The sequence below is a fragment of the Pinus tabuliformis genome, chromosome 5_1, assembly GCF_031772625.1.
Source record: "Pinus tabuliformis cultivar Carrire ecotype Pingquan chromosome 5_1, CPIR1, whole genome shotgun sequence".
Classification (NCBI taxonomy): domain Eukaryota; kingdom Viridiplantae; phylum Streptophyta; class Pinopsida; order Pinales; family Pinaceae; genus Pinus; species Pinus tabuliformis.
The window spans coordinates 485,279,256-485,306,569 of NC_142305.1; the positions used below are offsets into that span (position 1 = coordinate 485,279,256).

General features: G+C 38.6%; 1 protein-coding gene across 1 annotated transcript in view; it reads right to left on the bottom strand.

The window, feature by feature from the left end:
- Nucleotides 1–694: 694 nt before the first annotated feature.
- LOC149165614 (ricin B-like lectin R40G2) overlaps nt 695–27,314 on the bottom strand; it is a 139,001-nt gene continuing 112,381 nt past the window's right edge. The window contains exons 7-8 of the mRNA XM_089429878.1: nt 1,153–1,381; nt 695–1,056 (exon numbers count right to left, since the gene is read on the bottom strand). Coding sequence (XP_089286004.1) covers nt 1,055–1,056; nt 1,153–1,381 — 231 coding nt within the window. The 3' untranslated portion in view covers nt 695–1,054. The remainder of the gene's footprint in view (nt 1,057–1,152; nt 1,382–27,314) is intronic.

The window sequence follows — 27,314 nt, forward strand, 5'->3', positions numbered from 1 at the left end:
CAAGAGAGTTGAACGGGAGAGTAACAATAAAAACATGCACAGCATAGGATAATATTTAGGCTTGAAATTCGATGTAGCATTTTTATCTCGATTTGAGATTTGCCACATAATAACTGATGTTTCAACGCATAGAAACCAGGACAAATGACAGTATTTGGGCCTCAAACTCCGTATGGCATTTAATCTCACTTTTCTATGTTCCACGCCATAATTGATGTTTTAATGCATAAAATCAATAGAAACCCAATCATGAAGCTATCTGCCACACCATAACTGATGTTTCAAAGCATATTGTTTGCTCAGAACCACTTAGAATTTTGGATGGTTTATTTTCTGGCTACTCACATAAAGATAGGGTAAGTGGAAAGAAATTCACATAGCTGTCAGGTATTCCAATGGTATCCCAAAACACATACCATCGGTTGCAATAATTGAACGATGTCATCTTTATCAAGTTTACTGAGAAGCAAAAGGGTTAAGCACGAAAATAGCAAGAAAACATGCACAAAATATGCCACTATTTGGGTTTCAAACTCCATGTGAAAACTTTTATCTCACTTCGCTATTTGCCACGCAATAACTGATGTTTTGAAGCATATAAACCGGAGTATAAAGCTACTTATGTTTTAACGAATTGAAGCGAGAGCATAAAGGCGCTGATGTTTTAAGGCATCGAAACTGGAGCATAAAGTACTGATGTTTTAAAGCATAGAATCCAGAGAGTAAGGCTATATTTTAAAGCATAGAAAACAGAGCATAAAGCTATCTGCCACATCATAACTGATATTTCAAAGCATATTCTTTGCTCAGAGGCAAAGATGGAGTTCTTTCACTAGTCTGCTTAAAACCAATCAAAAACTTCAGTTGCCTTCTTTCTAGGGCTACTTCATATGAAATATTTGTGCTTCAAACTCCATATGATATTAATAGCTCAAATTCACACCTAAAGCAAAGTCCTCCAGGATAGTTGGCTAAATTCTATTAAGCAATAGTTAATGGAAATAAGCTTGGTATTGCGCAGCTACAAGATCATTAGAGCAGTTGTGTCAAACAATCCTGCATACCACCATGAGGGTTTCAAATTAGTTCATTAAAACTAGACATAAAAAACAGATTAAGTACGTTAGAGATCTTACTAATTTTAATATTTACAGAAAGGTACTATCTTCCAGAGCTGATTATCTCCTTTCTTCCACGACCAAAGGACTACAGGGTTACCATCTTTGATTCCTCCTGATTTCTTATCTCCATGAAAAGCATCCAAATTCAAGTGAATATTGTTAACCAGTCGTATTGTTCTGAACCCTTGCCCCATGTCACCACTCGTGGTCCAAAGAATAGACTCATCAAATTTGTTTGGCTCATATGGCGTCAAGAGAACCTGCCAACATTGGCCCAAATCGTTCCATATCATGTCATTCCCACATTCAAAAAAATAAAAATAAATTGTTCCTATTGTTGCAAATGCTTCCCATTCATCATTCACATTATTGAACTAAAATGATATAAAACTTGCGTCCATCAGCATCAATATCCAAAACGTAGGATATATATACAATGAAATAAATGACTACAATACATTACATGTGCATATACTCTACTGTGCCTGAAAGAGCATGCGTTTGTCCAATTATCAAACTACTGAGAAAAAGTACCTCTTTATGATTAAAGGTCATCAGAGCTTTATTTCTCTAGCAAGAAGCCATTGCACGATTAGGCATAATGTGAAAAGCCAAATTTGGATGGATTTACTCAGAATTTATATTATAATAAAATATTTGCAATAGTTTAAAAAACCTTCGCAAAACGTTAATATTTTGGTAAAATTTATTCAAGAATCAACAACAGGGCAAAGGTCAACTAGGTGCGTGTTAGAGGGCATCAACAGTGTAGGGTGCTTGATCTCTTTTAAAAGGACCCGATAATGGTGAATTTAGCCCAGTTTACTCGATACAGTCTCGCCTCTCAAGTAATAAGGAATGAAGTAAAAGACCCTCTTAGTAGCTAATATTTGTATGGACATTGGTAACTGACAATACTGAAAAGCCATTGTATCCACGTGTTTGGACAAAAGGTATTCATCAGCATGTTATGAATACATATCAGGAGGTTATTTGTGCCAACAGGCAACTTTAACACTCAAACGAGAGGGTTGAACAATTGACATCCCTAACAACATACTTCCAAAAACAAAACTGTATCCATGTGCCTGTCAACTCCCAGTTAAACAAAAGGGGTGGCAGGTGCAGGGGAAATTACTCTTGATCCACAGGAACTAAAAACGACTTAGGCTTGGGGGTCTAAGAACTCCACAAATAATCACGTCAAGGCGTATGACCTCCTTTAGTGTTTCTTAGTAAATGCACTCAAAGCAAAGACACTAATTGTCATTGGTGACTCAAGTATAATTATTAACTTAATGACCTCAAAGAAGACTCCTGTTGACAGCAAGTTAGCATCCCTACTAGCATGGATCCAAAAGGAAGTTCGCAGATTTCAAAAGGTCTCTTTCTTCCAAGTTCTAATAGAATACAACCAACAAGCTAATACTCTAGCTAAAGAAGCAAAGGCTCAATGTTGGGTTCTTCGGAAAAATGGGGACATGCTTTACATACCTTAATCATTTGTATGTTATAGGTTATGGAGACACATTATAATAAATGTCAGGGCACCTCCACTGCCATACAATATTATGCGAAAGAACATGATATGAAAGAACTCGCCCACCCCCAAGTTTCACACATGCAAGTCTTAATTCTTGAATGGCATTTTGAACCATCTTGTGCGTCTTGTTAAAGCTCAGGTGGGAAAATGGCACATTGCATAGTTGGTTTCAGTGACATTGTTGAGTAGTGGACCTACTTCAGGATAGTTTTCTTCCAAATAAGGTTTTTGCTCCTTTTCGGGTCTATGTATTGTTATAGCATCATTCACCACTCTTGTAGACCAGATGCTCTTATATGACCTTGGGCAGTTCCTTTACCCTTGCAGACTTGAGTTTATCTTAAAAAGGTATATTTCAAAATCCATACGTGGCTCTGCCCATACAAAAACATGTACATAAATGGGTCCTAAAACACTATACCCGCATGCACATTTTTAAATTTGAAAAAAATAAATAAAAAGCTATTTTTCAAGCAAGGTTTACAGGTTTTACCGAGAGCCCACCTACAAGAACCCATGGCCTAACTGAAAAAACTAATTTGAGGTGGTATATATACACCCCTTGGGTAGGCCGAATGCATAGAAGAAGAGAGGTATTGACATTATACTTGATTTCCCCCAGATCAAGTATGCTTTTCCCGTGCCTCCTACACTCCCAGTCTCTAGGAAACCCTAGTTTCCTTTGCAGAGATGCTCAGTCCCCTTATCTAGCATCTCATTGCATCTATTAGAGAGGTTGTCTTCATGGCTCAGGCTGGACAAATCCAGAGGAAGGCTTCGTCAGTGCCTTTGGCCTGGATTAGGCTGTATCTATCATGTACTTATTGTTATTCATCAATAAAGAAACTCATGTCTTGTTCCCCATATATGTTGTCATCTTATGGATGACAGTTTAAATTGCTATTTATGATGATCTAACATATTCTTATGCATGCCCTTTGAATTATATATTCTATCTATGCTTTTGTGATTGATTTGCAAGTCTACACATCTTGGAGAAAGCAGGGGGTTAGGACCCTACAAGAACATCTTTAAACATAGGACCCCCAAGTACATTCCTAATCCCAACTTTAGTAATTCGAACATTTGGCATGATGGATTGAATATTCTTTGTTGATTGATCTATTCTGCTCTATTGGGGCTTCCAACCTTGGCATCTATTGTTTTGGAACTCTGTGTTTTGGTGACCTCAAGTTGTTAGTGTTGGGTGTTTGGACTTCCTACTAGTGGTGTTTGGCAGTTTGGGTTGGTGCTTTTATCTATCTATGTTTTGGACGTTGGATTTGTGCCTCTTGTTTTCCCTGCTTTACCCATCTTGGCTCATGATCTATAAGTTATCGTGGATATTCCAATGGAACAATTTGTCAAAACAAATATGATAAAATTATTTAACTCTTTATTGCTAATTTTTCCTTACATTCCACATCCTTTAGTTCACTGATTTCTTGCTTAATTAATTAAATCCACTAAAATGAAAGAAAGAGAAAATAGAAAGAAATGCACACAACATCCATAGTAGACACAAATAATTTCCCTGGGAAACCCTTGTGAAAGAAAACCCAACTAGAAGGTGGGGTTGCTTTGATCTCTTTTCTCTAGGATGGAAAATGTGCAAGTACAAAGAAAGAGACATTTGTATTGCTCTTTAACTTCCCACTCCCAATTGCTTTGCTCAACTATGAAACAAAATACAATAGCATACAATGGAACCCCTACTCCTCATAATAGCCCAATAGTAACATAACCTAATAGCCAACTAGGGGTAAGGTTTGACTCCCTCAACCGTAAACTAGAGTTACAAGTTTGAACCTTCTAGAATCTTCTTGGAAGTCCAAACATGGCTAGCCCCATATGCATGGGTGATGGGGGCTAATGTGGCATCCACTCATACCATGGTGGTCAACGCAGTATGTAAACTTGTGAAAGGCATAATTTGTGCATATGAATGTTGACTGACATGATTCTTCCACTGTTGGAAAGGTCTATTAGTGTAGAACAACATTTATGGGTTCAACAATTAAGCGTGTAAGTTTTGACCCCCAAGAAACATCACTTAATGCCTTAAAAAGGCTTTGAAAAGTTTCAAACCCAATTCTCCAAAACTAGGACCTACCAGTAAAAATGATCCTACAAACTAATTCCTCTAATTTTCCCACTTTTAAAGCATCAAGATTGATGAAAAATAATATAATGATCCAATTCAGATCATACCTCCCCATTTTGGGAGGCTTTTGGTCTCCCAACAGTTTATTGAATGAGGTGAGGGAATTTTTCCTCTACCTTCCCTAGAGTACCAATTTTCTTTGACCATGTTGCCCCTGTCTTGTATTTCTAGACCTCTTCTAGAAAACGATGTCCTTTACCACTCTACCTAAGCATCTAGTGCTAAGTTCTCCATGGAAGGTAAGACATGCCTATCTTCCTACTCCAATATGGAAGGCCCATAAAGTTTGAGATTCTCCACATTCACGATTGAGTAAATATGCATGTATTGGGGTAGACTGAGTTTATAGGCATTATCTCCCACCCTTTCCCATATCTCGAAAGGGTCATACCATAGAGCCTTGATCTTCTTTACCAGGACCTTGTAGTCTTTCCTTGTTCAATTGTAACCATACTCATCTCCCACTCTAAGACTTCTTTGTCTTGTGTTGATCATGCTTGACCTCATATTTTTCCTGACTTCTTCAACATCTCCTGTACTTACAAATGGATCTGCCTAATCATCTCAACAATTTTTTATTCTCTTAATGCATCTCCTATGAGGTACTCCCTTGCTCCTCCTTATTATTGTCCATATACAACATCCAAAGGTGAAGTTGGAGAATATCCAAAGAAAGTTTCAAAAGGGGATTTACTAACAAAAGTGTGAACTACTCTATTATAATAGTGTTGTATATAGGTCAAGTTTTCAACCCAAGAGTTCGAATGTTGCACCAAAGCCTTGTTAACTACTTTTGTTTGCCAGCATGTCTAGAATGGAATGTTGTTGACCTCTTCAACTTTGTGTCCATCTTCTCCCACAATGGAGTCCAAAATGCACTTTATTAATATGGTGTCCCTATCTGAAATGATGCTCCTTGGTATCCCAAAGTGCACCTAGACCTATTTAAAGAACAAGTTCTTGCTTCTTATCTTTTGATGGTATTTTTTCAAGGCATGAGATTGCAAATCTTGCTAAACTTGTCAACTACCACAAACAAGTAGTGATGTCCCTTACTGGTTGGTGGTAAACCTCTCACAAAATCCATGGACATGATTTCCTAAGGTTAAGTGGGTACAAATAAGGGTTGGTATAGACCTTGCTTCCTATTACTAGGCTTGCAAGTACAACAAAGTATATAGCCTCTAATATACCTTGCTACATCTTCTTGCATTCTAGATCAGTATGCATACCCCTCTAAGTTGGCAATTGTCTTCCCGACAACAAAATTCCCTGCAACCAAGGTGTAATCCTCAACGATAAGCTACAGTCAATAATCTTTAGGAACACAACGTTTTCCAAGCCTATAGAGCAACCTATTTGTAATATTCCATCTAAGATGTACCACAAATTGGCCACCTAAATTCCTAAGTTTTAATGAACTACTTTAGTGTGAGGTTTTGTCAAACACATTGAGGGAGCACTGATGTAGTTGTAGTTGGTTTATTTTTATTTTGAGCAAACACATAATAGCAAATTTATGCAACCAAACTTCAACCAACAACCCAAGTCACCATTTAACCTTCAAAATATCACCCTTAATTGACATGCAAATCATTACAAATGAACTGGAAATAGTGGGTTGTTGTAGATATAACCATATATATTTTTATTTCCCCAAACCCAAGTATACAGAGGCATATGAGCTTCAACAAACTCCCAAATAAAGATGAGCGTCATAACCAACTCAGAAAAGAACATCACTGTAAGAGATTTTATTGTAACATATTACATGGCCTTTCTTCTTTAAAACATCACACAGGTACACATTGCAAGTCTGATAATTTATTTTTCAGTCAACCAGCTCAAAATGGTACAGAAGAACCTGGAACCATACCACCATGCTTACAGCAGTTTAACCACGCCCTTCAAGTGAGTAACTTGACCCATAACGTAAGAGGACTCTGCCCACAAGAGAATTAAAAAATATGTGCGATACGTCCAGCAGAAATGAGTAGCAAATTCACCCTCTATATTCAGCACCTCCTCCCTCAGCTAATAGGCTCAAACCCTGTGCATTCAGCTCTTATGAAAATGCTAATACACAACTCAGCTTACAAGGGACATGTCCAACAACCGTTATAGAAGTCCACAACCCTCAATACTTCAAAAAAAATCACCTTTCAGCCAACAGATTTCGACCTGGGAAATAAGGGGGGCATGCGACCACCTTTTGGCAAGGAAAAGCAAGCAGTAAAGGCTCAGGTACAGAAGCCTTACAATAGACAAATTGCAGACCATTTATTTCCCTGGAAGGGTGCAAATCAGACCTGTTTATAAAGAGTCTTTCGGCCTTCTTGATGCATCAACCAATCTCGGCCCACAATAGATTTTGGTCTTCACAATCTTGGCTACCAAATCTGAAAATGAATGTCTCAGTCAGCTGCTTTAGAACACGCCCTTTCTGCAACACGAATTCTTCCTTGGAATGATGCGGCCTTTGGATGGATTATTATAATTAATTCGGCATGGATCTAAAGGTGTTCGGTCCTGGAATTTGGCAGAGAATTTGTCCTTGATGATTGCTTCAGATTCGTCCTTTCAACCTTTGGCACCTGGCCCTCTTAGAGAAAAATAAACTTAGCCTCTTTATGCTTGTATGTCCCTGCAATAAAAGTCGAAGCTCTGAGATAATCTTCCCCCAGAGCTAACTAGGGTGGCACTCGAAGTCTACCGAAATTAGCTATTCAGTTTTGCTTGAAACTCTTGAAACTCGCTTGAGTTTCTTCTCAATGTCAAATAGAAATGATAGGAATAGAATCCCTTCCAATTGACTCCAATCCTCTATTTATAATCCTCCATTGAGGCTCCTTGTAGAAAATCCACGAAATTCTGATCTGCTAACATGAGCAATCTGAAATATAATTTCTTCTCATATAAACACAGAATTTATCTACTAAACTTTGCAGCGGAATAGGAACAGAAATAACAACAATCACACAATAAAAACACAATATTTTTCTAGGGAACCCAACTGGGAAAAACCCTCTGGTTGATTATTGATAGAAACTGAGCATTAGATCTCTTACAAATACAACTTATTTCAATCTAAAAACAAACTTGTTTCCTGCCTTGAACCAAGCTTGAAACCCTTGCAAGTTTTTTGATCCTATGTGCTCTCTATCAAACTCACATAAGCCTCAACACGCAAGCACTAACCTGTGCTCTCTATTGCCTTGTCTCATCAACTCGTGCTGACAAGACGATGATCAAATTGTGCCTTCGTTCCTCCTTATAAGCACTTCGATTAGGTTATTACTGGCAAGTTCTATTTGAGGAAATTCGAACTGTTGATTGAGTAGTTAACAAAAGCTCATTAGTTGTGATAACTCATCCTTCCTATAATTTAGGAGACTGACTCAATCAACTCATCGTTTACCCAAAATAACTCGCACTAGAAGACAATAAACTCGGCCTCCCACTAATTAGCACTAGTCAACTACTTCTTGCACTCCTAACTTTTAGGAATTTGCCCTAAATTTTAGGAACTCATGCATGCTCAAGGAGAAACTCGTTTTGGTTCTCTTGATTAAGGCACAAATCAAGGAACCCTTTCTCTTTATTATTTTCAACACTCCCTCTTAGCGAGGAAGGTGTTCCTGGAAGAACCTCGTCCACCTAGATCTGTCTCCAACATTACCATGTTATCTGTTGTTGCAACTGCTCTGTTTGAACTGGAAGGCTTCCCTGCTTCCTTCTGCAGAACCTACTTTGAAGACCTGTTCTTTCCCACCATGCTCTACAAGTCCACGGTCCACCACTTTAGTCATAAGTGCCATGTACCCTATGTACCTCTGTGTCTGCTTGATGTACTCTCTTCTGATCACCCTTAACCAAATCCTTTTCCCACTTGGTTGAACTCTCCCTATACTGGGAGTCTTTGACTGAGGGTTGCCTCCACTCACCCTAAGTTATGATCCTCATCATCATCCTGCTAGTTAGCCTAGCTGCCAACTAGCGTAGACTGAAACTGAGACACTGGTTGAGGCTCCATCTTGAGAGCTTTATCCTACTCTCGCTCAACCACCACTTCTCTACTTTATGCACACCCTGCCTTGCTACTCAAGGTTGCACTTGTCTCTACTTGCAACTTGTAGAGATTCTTCACCTTCACACTTATTTGCTTCTTACATCTAGAAGCTAAGTGTTGGAGGTACACCCTACCTCTGTTGAAGATGATATCATATCCCTTGTCCTCAAGGGTAGCTACCGAAACAAGATTTTGCCTCAATCCTAGAACATAGAGAACATCTCTGAGATGAAGAGGAGTACTTGACTCCCTCTAAAAACTGACAGTACCAACTCCTCTAGCTGCATACATGCCATCATCTCCTAGCTCGATCTGAAAGTGCATGTCCTTCTCCTTCAGGTGGTCGAAACTCTTCTTATTCCCAATTATGTGGAAGGATGATCCTGAATCAATAACCCATATACTACAATCTCCTAAGCTTGCCATGTAAGCAATCAATGAGAAACCTTTCTCGAACTAGGCAGAAAATGCATCTACCTCCACTGATGCAGCGACATGATCCCTACTGGACTCCTTCCATTTAGGACACTTAGTGGCGTAGTGTCCAAACTCATGGCAATGGAAGCACTTGATCTTGCTTAGATCCTTCTTGCCCTTCTGACAAGACTCGGCCACTCCTTGGCCCTCCTTTCCCTTGGCCTTGCTCCTCTCGCCTGCGAGGGCACAGTTCTCCTTGTCCTCTATCGTAACTGATCTCCCTTCTATGTTTCCTCTTCGAATCTCTTCCTGTATGCAGTGAGTCGAAAAACTTTCCCAATTTGGAAAGTTCTCTCTCCCACTAGTAGCATCCTGGAACCCTTTCCAAGGCTTGTGAAGTCCAAGGCAAAACTCAGAAGGTCATGATCAAATACAACTACGCCCACAACACCCAGTTCATCTCATACCTGAGTGAACCTTGACAAATATGTGACGATGGTCTCATCCTTGCTCATCCTGATACTCCTCGGCTTCTCCTTAAGAGCAAGCTTCCTGGTATCACTAGTACTCAGATATAGCTTCATCATGGTATCATACATCTCAAAAGTTGTCTTCTTCTCATGGATAGAGGCATTATATGATCTTTGACCCCTTCTAGAATAATCCTCCTTGCCTTGATATCATTCTTATTATGTTGGGCTAATTATTGAGGATATTGAGGTGGCGTTATCGCTTGCTTGATGTACTCTCCCACCCCATTATCTTCCAGCGCTATCGTGATTCTCCCTTTCCATGGAACAAAGTTTGATCCTCCCTCTAAATAGTGATCTTCTCTCAACCCTTGTAAGAGCCCATACTGCTTCCCCTGAGAACTTTATAAAACCTGCCTACTAACAATCTATAATCCTTCACAAAACACTATACTTAGGGCTTGGAGGTTGTCCACTTCACTACGCCTTTAGTCCTCCAAATTCTGCAAATTCTCGGGCTTCAATATTTCTGTTGTTGCTAGCACTCTTATTGTCCTTCACAACATCTGCTCTTCGGCCACAATTAGGCACTTACTAACAGCTCTCCAATTGTACTTAAGATGTTGTTGACACCTAATCTTCATGATTGGGGGAATTTGTAAATAAATAAATAAATTAGGAATGTGAACAGTCATCGGGAGATGAACTGAACAATCACTCCTATTGTATATAACAATAGCCTACCTATGGAATAATAGACGAATCAGTTTTACTGCCTTTGGAGAGTTACTGCCTGGCCTGACATGGTATCAGAGCCAACACCATTTTTGGCTTCTATCTGCCATTGTACCTCCCTTCTGTCATTTCTTCATAAATTTGTCAGTTTGTCCTGCATTTTCTGCCAATTTTTGTAGCCTCCCATGCTCCTCTGACATAGTCCACATGCTACTGGCCTCCATACGTTTCTCTCTCTATGTTGCTACCTCCATACGCTGCTCTCTCCATGCTGCTGGCCTCCATATCTGCATGAAATATTATGAAGGATTGAATGTCGATGCATTGAAGCTGGAGGCGCTGTTTGGTATATCTCAGTTATTACATTATTTTACTCCGTTCAGGCGTTTGTTCCGTTTCTTCTGTCAGGTCAGAGGTTCGTTTCCTCACAGCATTTTTTTGCCCGGAAGATATTTCAGAGGCCCATACAGTTCCAGTTTTTTTTACATTGAACGTTGCAACCACTACGCAACAAATGCACAGTCAATTGTTGGCTCATGGTGCAAATTCTTATACCACTGTTGGCTCATATCATTCTGTTGGCCTCAATCGGAATCCCGGTTCATAATCCGCATACCATTCTGTTGGCCTCAATCGAAATCCCGGTTCATAATCCGCATACCACATTTTATGCCTTCTCCCTTCCCGATTTTGAACGTTGCCATATAGCATTGCTCCTCCATACACAGTCAGCTCCCAAATCGTTGTGCCACCACCCTTAGCATACACACTGCATATAGTCAAAGGTTATATGATACTGGAACAACGCATTGTAAATCGTGGTCGTGTTGCTTACTTTGGCAAATACACTGCTGCGTTTCTCATATAATGCCTGTTTTTTAAATACACCTCCCACCGTTTCGGTGTTAATACACTGCTGCGTTTTTCATATAATGCTTGTTTTTTAAATACACCACTTTTGATACATGTGTTGGCCTCCATATAACTCGGTTCACCAAATTGCCCATATACGTTGAGACCTCTTCTGGAGCAAGTTCAGGACTATTTCTCTGTATGGTGTTTCGTTGACAGGATTGTTTTGAGAAGCTATGTGTGAAGGCAATTTGAGGCACATTTCTAGTAATTTCTTTCGGCCTATCTGTAGCACAATTCGGCCTCCCCGAGGCACAAATTTTGGCCTTCCTGAGGCCTGAAAAGAAACCCTTTTGAGAATATTTTTTGGCCTTCCCTGGCCTTGGTTTGAAGACTATTATACACCTTCCCATATACCACAACAAAATAATACCTCTGTTTTTTAATATATCTGGGTACAATTTCATTGTACATCAGCACAAGTTTTTTTATCAGCAGAAGTTTTTTATCAGCAGAAGTTTTTTTATCAGCAGAAGTAATCTTTACAGAATGCATTCAATCATCTCTATGGTAGGAATAGTTCTCACTGGCAAGGAGAACTATCCTGAATGGTCTCGGATGATAAAACACACCCTCATCTTCAATGAGTTGTGGAAAGGAGTGTGTGTCGGAGAAGCAGACAATGACCCAGTGCAGCCTACATCAGACAAAGAGCTCATCATTTGGGAAAACAAAAACAGCAAAGCCTATGCATTAATCGCAGCATCTGTAAATGAAGAAGTAAGTCGCCATATTTCATCATATTCAACTGCCTTTGAAGCTTTACAAAAGCTGAAAGAACTCTATGACTCACATTCTGCACTTGAAGTTGTTCAGCTCATGATTAAACTCTTCACTCTTGAACTGAAAAATAATGATCCTCTTGCTCTTGCATTTGAACTGTAAAATCTATAATGCATGATATCAAATCCACTAAGGTTGAGCTGGATATCCCTCTTCTTGCTTTTCTCAAGGCACTCTATCCTACTTACTCCAATTATCTTGAGTCTTTACAAGCAAATGGAAATCTTAAAGATATAACCTTTGACTCTCTTGTGAAAAAGTTTGCTGAAAGAGAGAAAGCCTTTGGAAAGAAGACAGTCCCTGAATCTTCTGAAGAGACTGTGTGCCTTGCTCATAAAGAAAAGCATCCTACTCAAGATTCTACAAGAGGAAGAAGTGGACGAAGAGGAAGAGGAAGATGCTTCAGAGGCAGGGGGGGCAGACATTCTCAAGGAGAAAAGGCAGATTTGCATTGCATTCACTGCAAACGAAATGGATCACATGATGCTTCTACATGCAAGCTACCATGGGACAAAATTGAGCAGAAAAGAAACCAACAGAAAGGTAAAACTGATGATACAGACAAAGGTAAAGCATCTGAATCTGCTCACTATATTGAGGCACAATGTAACATTGGAGTAAATGAAGATTTGTTTAATGCTTCACTTGCTTCTTCGAAAAATGATTGGTTGCTTGATTCAGGAGCAACCCGTCACATGACTCATAGAAAAGATTTTTTTGAAGATTTCACTGACAATGTTGATGGAGCAGTATACTTTGCAGATCAGTCAAAAATCAAGCCATCAGGGCTTGGCACAATCAGGCTTAAACTGCCTGGTCTTCCAGACTTTCTTCTGGATCATGTTCTATATCTCCCACAACTCAAAAGAAACTTGTTGTCCTTGGTTCATATCCGTCAGCAAGGTCACTCCATTCATATGTTTGATGGCAAGCTTGAGGTAAGAAAAGCATCTGACCACTCACTTGTCATGAGCGGAATAGAAGAAGAAAGGCTTCTCAAACTGCAAGGAACCTCTGCTCATGCACAACATTTCTCATATATTTCTCATCATGAAGAAGGTACGCTTCCATCAAGTTTATTATGGCATGCTAGATTTGGACATTTAAACTATGACAGTCTCCGCTTATTGAAGAAAAATGGTGTTGCTGGTTTGCCTACAATTCCTAGGAAACATAAGCAATGTGATGCTTGCATTCTAGGAAAGCATAGCAAACAGTCTTTTCATGATTCACATTCAAGAGCACATAGGAACCTTGAACTCATTCATTCAGATTTATGTGGTCCAATGCTTGTTCCTTCTGCAAATGGAAATAAATATATCATGACATTTATTGATGATTACACCAGAATGTGTTGGGTTTATTTATTGAAAAACAAATCTGATGCTTTTCAAACATTCAAGAATTTTCATAAATGGATTGAAAATGATGCACAATCTCATATTGGGTCTATTCGCACTGATAATGGAAAAGAATATACATCAAATGAATTTGAAAACTATCTTCGCCAACATGGGATCAAACATCAAACAACTGTGCCTTATAATCCCCAACAGAATGGTGTAGCTGAAAGAATGAATAGAACAATCTTGAATATGGTACGATCCATGCTTTTCTTCAAAAATGTAAAGATAATGTTTTGGGATGATGTTGTTCTATGTGTTGCATATATAAAGAATATATGTCCATCTAATGCTATAAGAAACAAGACTCCTTATGAATTGTGGTATGGACATGTTCCTTCGGTAAAACATCTCAGGATCTTTGGTTCCACCTGTTATGCTTTGATACCAAAGGTACATAGAAACAAACTTGGTGCTAGAAGTCGTAAGTGTATCTTCCTGGGGTATTCAAACACTTCCAAAGCATACCGCCTCTATGATGAAGTAAATAAAAAGTTTGTTGTATCTAGAGATGTAATTTTTCTTGAATCATCCACATCGACAATGTTGTTGAGCGGCAACTTGATCACTTGGATAGATTCGCAAAAACGAAATCATTTCAAGAGTTTGATAATCAGATTCCACATCTTGAAGGGGGGATTCCTATACTAGATCAACATGTGGAATCTTCTTCTGAAGAACAATCTCCCCTGCATGAAACTCCAACAATGGATGATGCTTTAAGTGATGTAATTGATAGAATTGGGAGACTCAATCTTGATTCAGTCCCAACTCAATCAACAAATCAGCCTGGACCATCTCAGAAAGGTCCCCGAAGTGGCTGACAAAGACACTTGAAAGTGTTCATCCTGATGAAATTGGAAAAACAGGAACCAGAAATTCAAACCGACAAAATGGAGGTGATGTTGATGACTCTAATTCACCTGTTGATATGGATGTTACTTATGATTGTGAATTGAACTTGTCTACAGATTTTGAACCAACTTCCTTCAAAGAAGCTGCTTCTCATGATGAATGGAAAGAAACAATGCAAAAGGAGTATGATGCCCTCATAAAAAATGGCACTTGGAAGCTGGTTGATCCTCCATTTGGAACCAAACCAATAGGCTGCAAGTGGGTCTACAAGAACAAGTACAAAGCTGATGGCTCACTTGACAAGCACAAAGCTAGGCTTGTGGCAAAAGGTTTTGCACAGAAGGAAGGGGTCGATTATGAGGAAACTTTTGCCCCCACAGTAAAATGGGCCACCATCCGGACACTCTTTGCACTAGCAGCTCAGAACGGTTGGAAAGTCCATCAAATGGATGTAAAAACTGCCTTCTTGAATGGAGATCTAAAAGAGAATGTTTTTATGTCCCAACCTGAAGGATTTGCTGTGAAAGGACACGAACAAAAAGTATGCAAACTTGTGAAGTCCTTGTATGGCCTCAAACAAGCACCGCGAGCCTGGTATGAAAAACTAACCGAGCATCTTCTGAAACTCAACTTCAATCATTTTGATCTTGATGATGCAACTTTATTTGTCAAGAAAGTTGGCAAAACAGTTGTATATCTTGTGGTATATGTAGATGATCTTTTAATGACAGGGAACAATGAAAGTTACATTGCATCCATAAAGAAGGAATTGGGGAAAAGTTTTGAAATGACTGATTTGGGCTATGTTCATTATTATCTTGGCATTGAAGTAACCCAACATCCAAAATCCATATTTCTTTCTCAAAAGAAATACATTGGAGATTTGTTAAACAGATTGGGCATGACAGAGTGCAATCCTCTTTCTACTCCAATGGAACAAAACTTAAAGCTCACATCTGTTGAAGGAAAGGAATTTGAGGATGCAACAAAGTATAGACAGCTTGTAGGAAGTCTCATCTACCTCACTACTACCAGACCAGACATTTCATTTACTGTTGGAATCCTCTCCAGGTTCATGCAAAAGCCTTGTGAGGGACATTGGTCTGCTACAAAAAGAGTTCTAAGGTACTTGAAGGGAACTCAAGACCTTGGAATCAAGTATACACAGGTGGACGACTTCAGCTTGATTGGATACTCTGATTCAGACTTCGATGGAGACAAAGAAACTGGGGTATCTATTTCAGGATATGCTATGAGTCTTGGATCAGGAGCTGTCTCCTAGAGATCACGCAAACAATCAGTTCCAGTAGATTCCACAACAGAAGCAGAATACGTGGCAGCAGCTGAAGCAACGAAAGAAATTGTGTGGCTCAGGAAAGGTCTTGAAGATTTGCAGGTAAAACAAGTACAATCAACTCCACTCATGATTGATAACACCTCTACAATAAAGTTGGCCAAGAACCCAAAGTTTCATGATCGAACAAAGCATATCAATACTAAATATCATCTGATTCGACATCATGTTGAGGCCAAAACAATCCATCTCCGTCATTGTTCCACAAATGAGCAAATTGCAAACATCTTCACCAAAGCACTTGGAAAGGAAAAGCTTGAACGATTCAGAATGATGCTTGGACTCACCAACATCCCTTCAGATTAAGGGGGGAATGTTGACACCTAATCTTCATGATTAGGGGAATTTGTAAATAAATAAATAAATTAGGAATGTGAACAGTCATCGGGAGATGAACTGAACAATCACTCCTATTGTATATAACAATAGCCTACCTATGGAATAATAGACGAATCAGTTTTACTGCCTTTGAAGAGTTACTGCCTGGCCTGACAGATGCCACCAAAACTGCCCTAAATCTAGACTCAAACACTTGGAAAAACCATCAACCTTGGAAGAATACAAAACACACTCTGGTATGGATGATTACTTTTGTCCCCAAACCAACTCGGCCGATGCATTTATGTCTAAAGCTTCGACTCTCTCCGTCCAGAACACAGAAAAACCTCGGCTTGCGTAATTGAGAAATCCTCCACAAAACAACGCATAGATCTACAATCTACACTCCCTGCAATCTACCCTTAACTTGGCCCTATTCAGACTTCCAAAAAGACACTTCTTGCTCCTTCGCTCCACCTGAACTAGCTCCTCAAGTGCTTGCAACTACCTCAAACCATTTACTTTTGTATGTGCTATATTTATTCTGGTCCATGGTATGATACCATGTAGAAAATCTAAAATATAATTTCTTCTCATATAAACATAGAATTTCTCTACTAAACTTTGTAGCAGACTAGGAACAGAAATAACAACAACCACACAATAAAAACACAATAATTTTCTATGGCACCCAACTGGGAAACCCTCTGTTTGATTATTGATAAAAACTGAGCATTAGATCTCTTACAAATACAACTAATTTCAATCTGAAAACAAACTTGTTTTTGTGCCTAAACAGGGCTTGAAACCCTTGCAAGATTGTTGATCCCTATCTACTCTTTGTCAAACTCACACAAGCCTCAACACACAAGCACCAACCTGTGCTCTCTACTGCCTTATCTCACCAACTCATGCTCATAAGACAATGATCAAATTGTGCCTTTGTTCCTCCTTATAAGCACTTTGATTAGGCTATTACTAGAAAGTTCTATTTGAGGAAAGTCAAATTGTTGATTGACTAGTTAACAAAAGCTTACTAGTTTGAGTGCTTGAACTAGGGCATAGAGCTCCTTGTCATAGGTAGGGTAATTGAGTATTGTATCATGAAATACTTCAAAATTATAGCATTTAGGCCTTCATCCTTGCATCAAGACTGCTCCCATGGCATACCCACTTGCATCGATCTCCATTTTAAAGGGCTATTACAAGTTTGGTAACACAAGAATTAGTGATTGACTGATTTTCCTTTTCACCTCTTCAAAGACCTTTTATCGACTCTTCCCTCACTGGAAACTATTGCAACTTACTGTTATGGTTGGAGTGGTGCGGCTACTACTAAAAACAAAGCTATGAACTTTCACAAGTATTGTGCTACCCCAACAAAACACTTGACTTCAAAGGCATTTGTAGGCATTGACCACTTCATGATGGCCTCCATTTTTTTTAAATCTATATTAAGTTCCCCTCCAAAGACTACTAAGCAAACTCATATTTCTTAAGGTTTGCCATCAGTTGATGCTTCTTTAGAGTCTCTTGCACCTGCATCAAGTGTGAGATATGCTCCTCCCAAGTAGAGCATTGTAAACCAATATATCAGCCTAGATCCATCTTAACTCTGGCTCTATCAAGAGCCGAGAGGGATCAAATCTCTCGAGGTGCAAACCTCTTTTTTGAGTGCAAAACTTGAGGAAAGGTTTGCACCTCGAGAGATCTAATCAATCTCGAAGCTTGATAGATCCGTAGTTAAGATGGATCTAAGATGATTTAACTATTAATAATCCAAAGTTATAATTAATAATTTTAATAATTTTTTTTTTAGCCAAAATGTTTTAATTCATAATTTTAATTGATAACATTATTTTTTTGCTTTTATTTTTATTTTTATTTTTATGTAAATTTAACCAAGTCAAAATGTTTTGATAACATAACAGGACATTACAACATCTCTTCCAAAGTGGGCTAGGGAGTGCCTCTTCATGCAAAAATGTAATAAAACTAAATTAAAAAATATATATATATATATAATATATTTTGATTGAGAAATGAGAGATGGTTTTTGGGCATATGGTATTGATGAGCCCACAGTATTATAACAAAGCCTATTTACAAGTTAATAAAATCCATGGGAAAATGAAGGTGAATATCTATGATTAAAAATATTATATTTTAAGTATTAAGTTTTTATGTGCTTATTAATGAAAGTTAAATATGGTTACAAAATTATTATTTTAATTTATATGGTGAAATGGATCTTAATTTATAGCTATTATTTATATCTTATTTAATTTAATGTGATATAGGGTTTAGATATATCTCTAAAGTAATTATAAAATATTTTGATTGTGAAATGAGAGATAGTTTAATGAGAAGATTTTTCGGCGAAAATCACATTATAGTATTTTTGTCGACGCGTTTCAAACCAACAAGTGTGGTTCATCGTCAGGACAAGTTGAAGAACCAGATCATGGCTATTGGTTAAATAGGGAGAGCAGATCTTCCAACAGCGATATTTGACTAGGAAACAACGATTTTGACTGAGAAACGGCTAAACTTGACTGGTCAACTTGAATGGACCTAGGGAGAGGAAAAGTTATTAATGTTATGATTATTACCAGCGGCATTCCTTCCATTTCCGCTTCACCTCCCAGAGGCACTCAATCCAATCCACAGCCGCATCTCCAGACTGCCCAATTCACATTTCGTTCATCCCTGAATAGATCCATCATCACTGCCACTATCTCCATTTTCTTTCACGAGACGAAGCAAGCAATTGAGGGACATGCCACTGAAGGTGGTGGTCACACCAAAGCAATTGAGGAGCAAGCCACGAAGAGTGGTGGCCACACCAAAGCAGAACTAGAGATGGTTCAAATGAGCACCCAGGGAGCAAGGAAGAGGCAAATTGAGAAGGAGATAGGACAAGCGGAGAAGGAGGCAGACAAGGACCAACACGAAGACGAAGCCATGGACCCTTATTACTGTTTCATTTGGGAGGAACATTCAGCGCAGCAAGCAGGGAACACGGAGGCCTCACAACAGGCAGGTGTCGACATGGAAGATTACAGGTGCTTCATTGTGGAGGAACACCCGTCGTCTCCGCCTCACTCCTAGTCAGCCACTTTGCTTGCCGCATGTTCACCACATTGCTCGCCACATGTTTGCCACACATCTCGCTGCATGTTCACCACACAGCTTGCCACGTGTCTGTTTTTCTCAGGTTTTTGGAACTTTGCTTTCTAGTTTCTTTAATGGGGTTCTGTAAAAAAACTAATGGTTTTAGGTTCCTTGGTTGGTTTCTATTTCACCTTGAAAACTAATAAAAAACTATGCGCATTTGTTGGTTTCCGCTGCATGGGCAGCAAGTTAAATTTTGAAATCGTTTTTTGATTCGAATTGGTTTCCCATTATGGGCAGTCCAAACTTTGTCTATGCTGCTTTTTGCCATTTCTCAGGCATGGATAGGCACAGGCTAAGGCCTCAGTGTACAATATTTTTCAGTAATAGAATTAGCCTAACTTAGAAAAAAAAAATACTTGTAGCTACTATTTATATGTTATATATTTTAATGTGATATGTATATTATGATTTTCTTTTATCTAAAAAGTTATTCATAATTTTATGAATAAAAACAAAATTACAACATTAAAAATTGAATTTTATTCTTCTTATTACTTTTAAAATTTAACATTTTACGGACACTGCAACATCTAGCCCACACTAGGTTCTATATTAGCTTTAACATTTTATCATTATTTAATTGAGCAATGTTCACAAATCTTTTGCCTTCTATAAATTCATCATATTGAGCCGACATGTAAAAATGTTGACAAACTTTCTTACAATACACCTACACATCTACCCTATGTTGGGTTGTAGAGCGCCTCTTGACACAATCATCCAAATAAACAAAAACAAATGAATCCAAATAGGGGCATAGAACAGCATTCCTTAGTCTCATAAACATAGCTAGTGCATTGCATAAATCAAATGGCATGAGAAACCATTCATTCAAACCATGTGTAGCTTTGAAAGCACTCTTCCAAGTGTCTTCTTTGACTTAACCCTTGTGGTATCATGATTTTAAATCCAGTTTGGTGAAGTATTTTGTGTGTTGCAACTGATCTAATAGATAACTAATTTATTGAGAATTATACCTCTGATAGAAACTTCCACATATGTTCAATGTGAACATGCAACAAGTAATTCGAGATATTTAAATTTAAAAGAAACCAAAAAAAAAAAAAATGGGAAGTAATTCTATTTTGTAATTCATTTGTGAGTAAAAATTGAAAAATCTTATTTTTAGCAATTGAGTCTATAATTGCACTTAGATTGGAAGTAATGTTAAAAATAGATTATTTTCTAAAACCACAAATATAGGGCAAGGTAGAGGCTATTACACACATTTGAGCAGTTGAGAGAGAGAGAGAGAGAGAGTAGGCAATAAAGAAAAAGGCATTCTTGGATGGCACACAGAATGAGACAATAGTCCATATTGTTTTATACAGTCATCCATACAAGTCTGTATAGTCATACAGACAAACCATAAAAGCTTTCTTGTGGGTTGTACAACAATTTTTTGTTGTTCCTAGGCTTTTCAACAGGTTGTACAAGTTAAAGCATTTTCTGGTATCCAAGCATGCTAATTTTTTGGGTAACATATGGAGGTTTCTCCTTATTTTTTCGATGGAATGAAAATTTGTTTGGAGCTAAGTTGCACAAAACGTGGAAACATCTAGAAGTTTTCGAAATGGGAATCGCTGGAAAAAAGTGAACACCCCCACAAAACGTTGGGTGAAACATCACATATGTATGTATGTATGTATGTAAATTTTTACAAATAAGTCAAAAACAAATTATCTTGCAACAAAAGAAAAAGAATGAGACACATAAATGACATTTTAGAAGGAATACCCAGTCTATATTCACACTTATAGATGATTACATGATTCAAAATCCAATATTTTCCTTCATAGATGAGGTTGTACAACCAAGATTCCAAAATCAGCATTTATACGTGAGTCTATGTATCCAAAATCAGTCTTTATGAATGGTTATATATGTTGAAAATGAAATACAACATGAGCTAAATGACAAGTACAATTACATAACCTAATAATCTTCATACTCATCCTCATTAACAATGACTAGAATAAGGTGTTTTTTAGCAAAACTAAAGCTTGGATTGATTAGAGATAAATTAGTTTGTGAAGTAATTAGAAATGAGTTTTAGTGGTAGATTAAATCTTTGTTGGCCATGGAAGGGCCCCACAGTGTTCTTGGGTGCCTGACTAAGCCCGCAAAAGCAAAAAGATCACGAAAACATGGCGAATTTGGGCTGAAACACTGCCAAAACATCTCAATGATGTTTCCAAATCAGGAAAAGCCATATAGGCATTTCGACCACATTTATGTTGCATTTCAACGACATTTCACCATTTCAGGTATGGGTATACCAGTATGGACAGGGCGTTTCTAGCAACATAGATTTGAACTCTCGAGTAATTACCTGTGTGAGAAAAGGATTTTTATGCTTTTTCTATTTTCCAACCATCTGTGTAATTGATGCACACTAAGATTTTTATTTCTGTTATTGAGTAAATTCAACATCTGATTTATTTAATAAAGAAGCATACGAAAATAGTCACCTAGGGTTTGGAAAATTTACATTGTATCAAAGTTATTCTGATTACAAATCGAAGAATAGCAATTTGAGTGCAAATCAAAGATGGCATCAACTAGCCTCATGTTCAAGGATAGATTGGATGGTGCCTCTAATTTCCTATCTTACTGGATCTTACTATCTTGTCGAAAGAGAATGATCTCTAGGACATCATGAGATGCAATGACATCACCGACAGATCCGTAACAATTGGCAGCCCAAAACAAGGAGGAGGTAAAAGCCAAGCAGAAGATCATGGATGCCATTAAAGATTACTTGACCCCTCACATATCTGAGAAGAACACTACTAAAAGATGTTCAATGCATTGGTAAGCCTCTACCAAAATGAGAACATTAACAACAAAATGTTTTACAAAACAAACTCAGTGACATAGAGATGACCAAAACTAACATCATCACTAATTAGCTAATGAAGATCACATAGATTCATGACCAACTTGCAGTGATCGGAGAGAAGGTGGAAGACACTATGTTGGTGAACATGGCACTAAATGGATTCCTAGTTTCATGGAAATCGTTTGTTAAAGTTGTTTGTCCTCACGAGCAGCTAACCACTTTTGAAAGACTATGAGATGATTCTATCCAGAAAGGACACACACATGGAGTCAAGGGCCAACAAGAAGGGTGGTGACCAAAACCTGGCCCTATTCAGTCAAATGAAGAAGGGCTAAAGATAAGGTTCCAGTCATAGTTTTAAAAACCAGAATCGGACATCGAACCGGTCACCTATCTAACCATGATTTGAACCGGAACCGGATCAAACCGGATTCAATAAAGCAGGAATTGAAAAAAATACATAAAAATGTTTGTTTTTTAATGAAAAAACTTATTTTTAAGATTACAAACCATGATTCCAAACCATTAGAGACAAAATATGGAAATTCTTCTCATCTATGTACCATGTAAGGGTGCATATATCAAAATGGCACCGAGTGCAATACATATCAATGATATCATCCACAAAATATATAACCAATGAGGCCCTAAATGGCCTCTAGAGTCCAAAAACAATGCTAAAACTCAAGCTACTAGGCCACTAGCCTACTAAAAGTGCAAAGTACAAACTCAAACTCAAAGTGCAAATCATTGATCAAGATGATCACTCATCAAACTCATCACCACTACTAGAGATGTGATCGTCAGCAAGAGCTACATAAACATTATCTGGGTCAAAGTCTGAGGACTCCTCACACTCCTCTCCACCCTCAATAGCAATACCAAGCCTAGTACAACTAGAAGCACGAGTTGGTAGAGTTGCACGACTATTGCTCCCCTCACCAATACCATGTGCCATGCTTGGTCCTAATGGTTCGCTTCCTCCAGCTACCAATTCAACTATCAGATCTGCATTGGGGTCAACACCCCCCAACTCCATGGCATCAATATCAAAATCAGCATCAAACTCAGTTGGATGAGACTCATCCACCCATTATGAAGATGGATCAATATCATCCAACAAAATGGGATCTGTATTAGGTCTTTTGTTCAGCAATTGGTAAAAATGTAAATATGCAAACATACTAGAATTTAATTTACAAAGATACGTGATCTAATTTACAAAGATACATGTCTCTTGGGTATCTTGAGTATAAAATTCACTTGAAACTTTTCATTTTACACAATTCACTTATCATCTCATATCTTCTTGTACTTATTGTTGATGTTCTATCTACAATTATTGTCAATGATGATCTAAAGTGAATGCTACTAAAGTTTTAATGTGATTGCTATTGGAATCTGAAGTAAAGTTGTTATTGGGCTAATAAGACATTGAAGTAATTGTTGCAAGCATAGAACATACCATAAAATTTAACATGGTATCAGAGCCCAAGTGAAGACAAACCCAAGGAACAAGAGAAGCAATCACTATTGAATAATTGTTGTTGAACAAGGTCTGTTGGAACAAGTCTCCATGGCTACTCACTCTTATTTCAAGGCAAAGGATAAGCTCAATGACAAATCAGATTATCATGCCTGGAATATGACTCTTGATTTGACCTTGGAGGTGTTGAAAAAGTGTATAACTAGGTTCGGTCTTCATAATGACATGCGATTATGATTTTATATTATATTGACTTGCTTCATGGATTTCATGAGCAAGGGATTTTGTTTTTGAGTCAAGACTCCCATTGAGAGTCTTTGGGGTTTATTCATCTAGTCATAAAAGAGTCATTGTCATGTAAATGAAGTCATGTTACACTTGGAAAAAGGTCAATATTGTCTATGTAAAGTATCCTCCAAGAACTTATCACCAAAACCCCTTCAAGTCGGCCTACAAACTATGAGGACGCTACAATATGAAGTCGGACTAAACTCTAGCTATTAAGACAGCCTAAAGGGCAACGAAGAAGGGTATATATAGCCCTACTCGGCCTCAATTGGAGACACATAATTCGTACAAGCATTCACTGGAAAAATGCGAAGTAGAAGGCAGAAGGAAGAGGACTAAAAGGAGAACGAAGAAGAAGCAGCAAAAGGGTAGAATGAAGATTCTTTTGGGTCATCATCTACTGGGTACAGCAAAGATTCTTCTGGGAAGTGCGAAGTTTAGGCAGTGGGATCTTCTAGGAAGTGTAAAGTTTGGGCAACAAATTCTTCTGCGAGAGAAACTCTACTAAGTGATCAAAGTAGAAGTTGAGGTTCTCTCTAGAAGAACTAGAGACCGAGATTCTCTAGGGAAGTAGTGAAAGTACAGTACAACGAGATAGAGATCGAGATTCTCTAAAGAAGTAGTGAAGGTACAGTACAACAAGATAGAGACCGAGTTTCTCTAGGAGGAAAGACAAGGGAAGGGAGAAGCAGATCAATGTCATGGTCTTGGTACTTATCAATTGAAGATCTGGAAGAAGAATTTTATCGATTTTTCCTCTCAAGAGGTGAGAGGTTTTGCCCTTGGCTGGAGAAGCCTATATTTTGTGTCACTTGTCTTTATTTTGATAATTGTCTTGATGAAAAAGAACACTCTAATAAGCTAACAAAGTGAAAGATCACAAGTAAAAGAAGAACAAGCATATCACAAGCAATTATCAAGCAGAGAAACTGTTAACATTGAATGCCCTAGGTTTCTTGTTGAAATTTGGTACCGGAGGACAGGTGGTTCCCTTAGGCTTTGATCTTTGGCCTAGGGAAAAGTGTCCAAAAGAATTTAATTTTTCTCCTAAAGTAACTTTATAATTTTTATAAAGTTAAATCTAATTTAAAAGTGACTTTAAGTGATAAAGTTACTAAGTCTAATTTTAAAGTGACTTTTATAAAGTCAATGAAAAATTAGAAAGGAAAAGTGACTTTCGAAATAAATGACTAAGTGGGTCTTTATTAAAGTGGGGTGAATTAAAAAATAGAAAGTGAGATTTAAATGAGCATTTAATCTCAGCCATTGATCTAAATCTATTTCAGCCATTGGATTTAGGGATCACCCAAAAGTCACTTAGGGTTGGGTTAAGGGAGGAAAAGGAGGAAAAGATCATTAATTCTTTCATGAGCAGATTGAGAGAAGGAGAGCAAGAGAGCAAGGGAGATTTCTGGGCGGTGTAACAGCAAAGCTGAAAGCGGAGTAACAGCAAAGCTGAAAGCGGTGTAACAGCAAAGCTGAAAGCGGTGTAACAGCAAAGCTGAAAGCGGAGTAACAGCAAAGCTGAAAGCGGTGTAACAGCAAAGCTGAAAGCGGAGTAACAGCAACAGCCGCGGTGTAACAGCAACAGCCGCGGTGTAACAGCAACAGCAGCGGTGTAACAGCAACAGCCGCGGTGTAACAGCAACGGTGTTTCAGCAAGGCTGAGATAAGTTGTAAAAGTCTGTTTGTTGATTTTTGTTTGCTGAACATTTCTCCTATTGTAAAAAGGCATTTTCCAGAAATAAATAAGAGCTCTCAAACTGGTTTTCCCCAAGAGTTGTAGGGGGTTTTTCCAGGGTCACATTGACCAAAAATCTCAGTGTTTAAATGTGTTTTAATGGCTGTTTATTACTGCTGATTTTTATTTCTGCAATTTCCAACATTCTGTAAAATTTCCAGAATTTGTGTTTTCAGCAATATTTATTTTTTCCAGCTTGTTGAATGTATGGTTATGGGAAAGGGCATTTAACTATATGGGAGAAATAAGGAGAAACTAAAAACCGGGGTGGGAAATGAGAAATTTCTACATGGTATCAGAGCTTGAGTGCTGAAGGGCAGTTTGGGACAGCAAAAGAGAAAAAATTATAGTTGCTGATTTTTCACTCAGAAAATTCCAGCAAGCTGATTTTTCATAGACAGCAGTTTTATCTTTACCACAGCAGTGCTATTTTTCAGTTTTAGGACAGCAGGATGTCATTGGGATTGAGGGTGGAGGATAGGTTGGATGGGCATATAAATTACAGCGTTTGGAAGGAGAGAATGCAGAGTATCTTTGAGGAGGCAGAAGTCTGGGATATCATGGTGCATACCACACAGCACCCTGTTGTTGTGCCTACTGATGCAACTCAGTTGGCTGCTTATAATAAAAAGAACAACAAGGGTAAGAGGCTGATTCTAGACGGAATCAAAGACCATTGCATTCCTCATGTGAGAGGAAAGAGCAATGCCCATGAGATGTGGACAGCATTGTCCAATCTCTACCAAAGTACCAATGAGAACCGGAAGATGGTCCTGAAGGAGAAGTTGAAGAACATTAAGATGGGTAATGATAGTGCAGCTGGATATCTCACAAAGATTACCAATGTGAGAGATGAGTTGGCAGCGATTGGAGAGGCCATTCCACCCACTGAGTTGGTGCGGATTGCAGTGAATGGCCTCCCCCGTTCATGGTTGAACTTTGCTGATGGGGTTTGTGCACGTGAGACCCTTCCCACATGGGAGAGGTTTTGGGATGATTGCATTCAGACAGAGATCAGGAAAGGACAACTTGGGGCAGCGAAGCCAGTTGAGCGGGATGAGAACGTAGCACTGGTGGCAGGAGGCAAGAAAGGCAAAGGGAAGAAGCAGGCTTCCACAAGCGGTGGTGGGGGCAAAGGCAAAGGTAAAGATAAACAGGGGAACACACAGAAGGACTATTCCAAAGTGAAGTGTTGGAATTGTCAGAAGATGGGACACTATGCAATTGTGTGTCCGAAGAAGAAGAAGAAGAAGGGGAAGAACCAGGACGTGGCAGCTTCAGCAGAGATTGAGGACTTTGCAGGTCGTTTTGACCGGGAGTTTGCGTTCACAACATGTGAGTCCTCTAGTGCAGGATCACCTGCCACACAGGTTCAGAGGGAGCATGCTTTTCCCTCGATTAGTGGAGCATCTTCAGGTATCTGGTATGTGGACAGTGGGGCTTCACGTCATATGACAGGAGTCCGTGAGTACTTCTCAGAGCTTTCAGAGAGTGGCACTGATATTGAGGTAGTACTCGGTGATGACAGAGTTGTTAGAGCAGTCGGGGTGGGGACAGTGACATTTCAGAGGGAGTCCAAACCTCCCTTGAAGGTGTCAGAGGTTCTTTATGTGCCAGGGATGAGGAAGAACCTCAT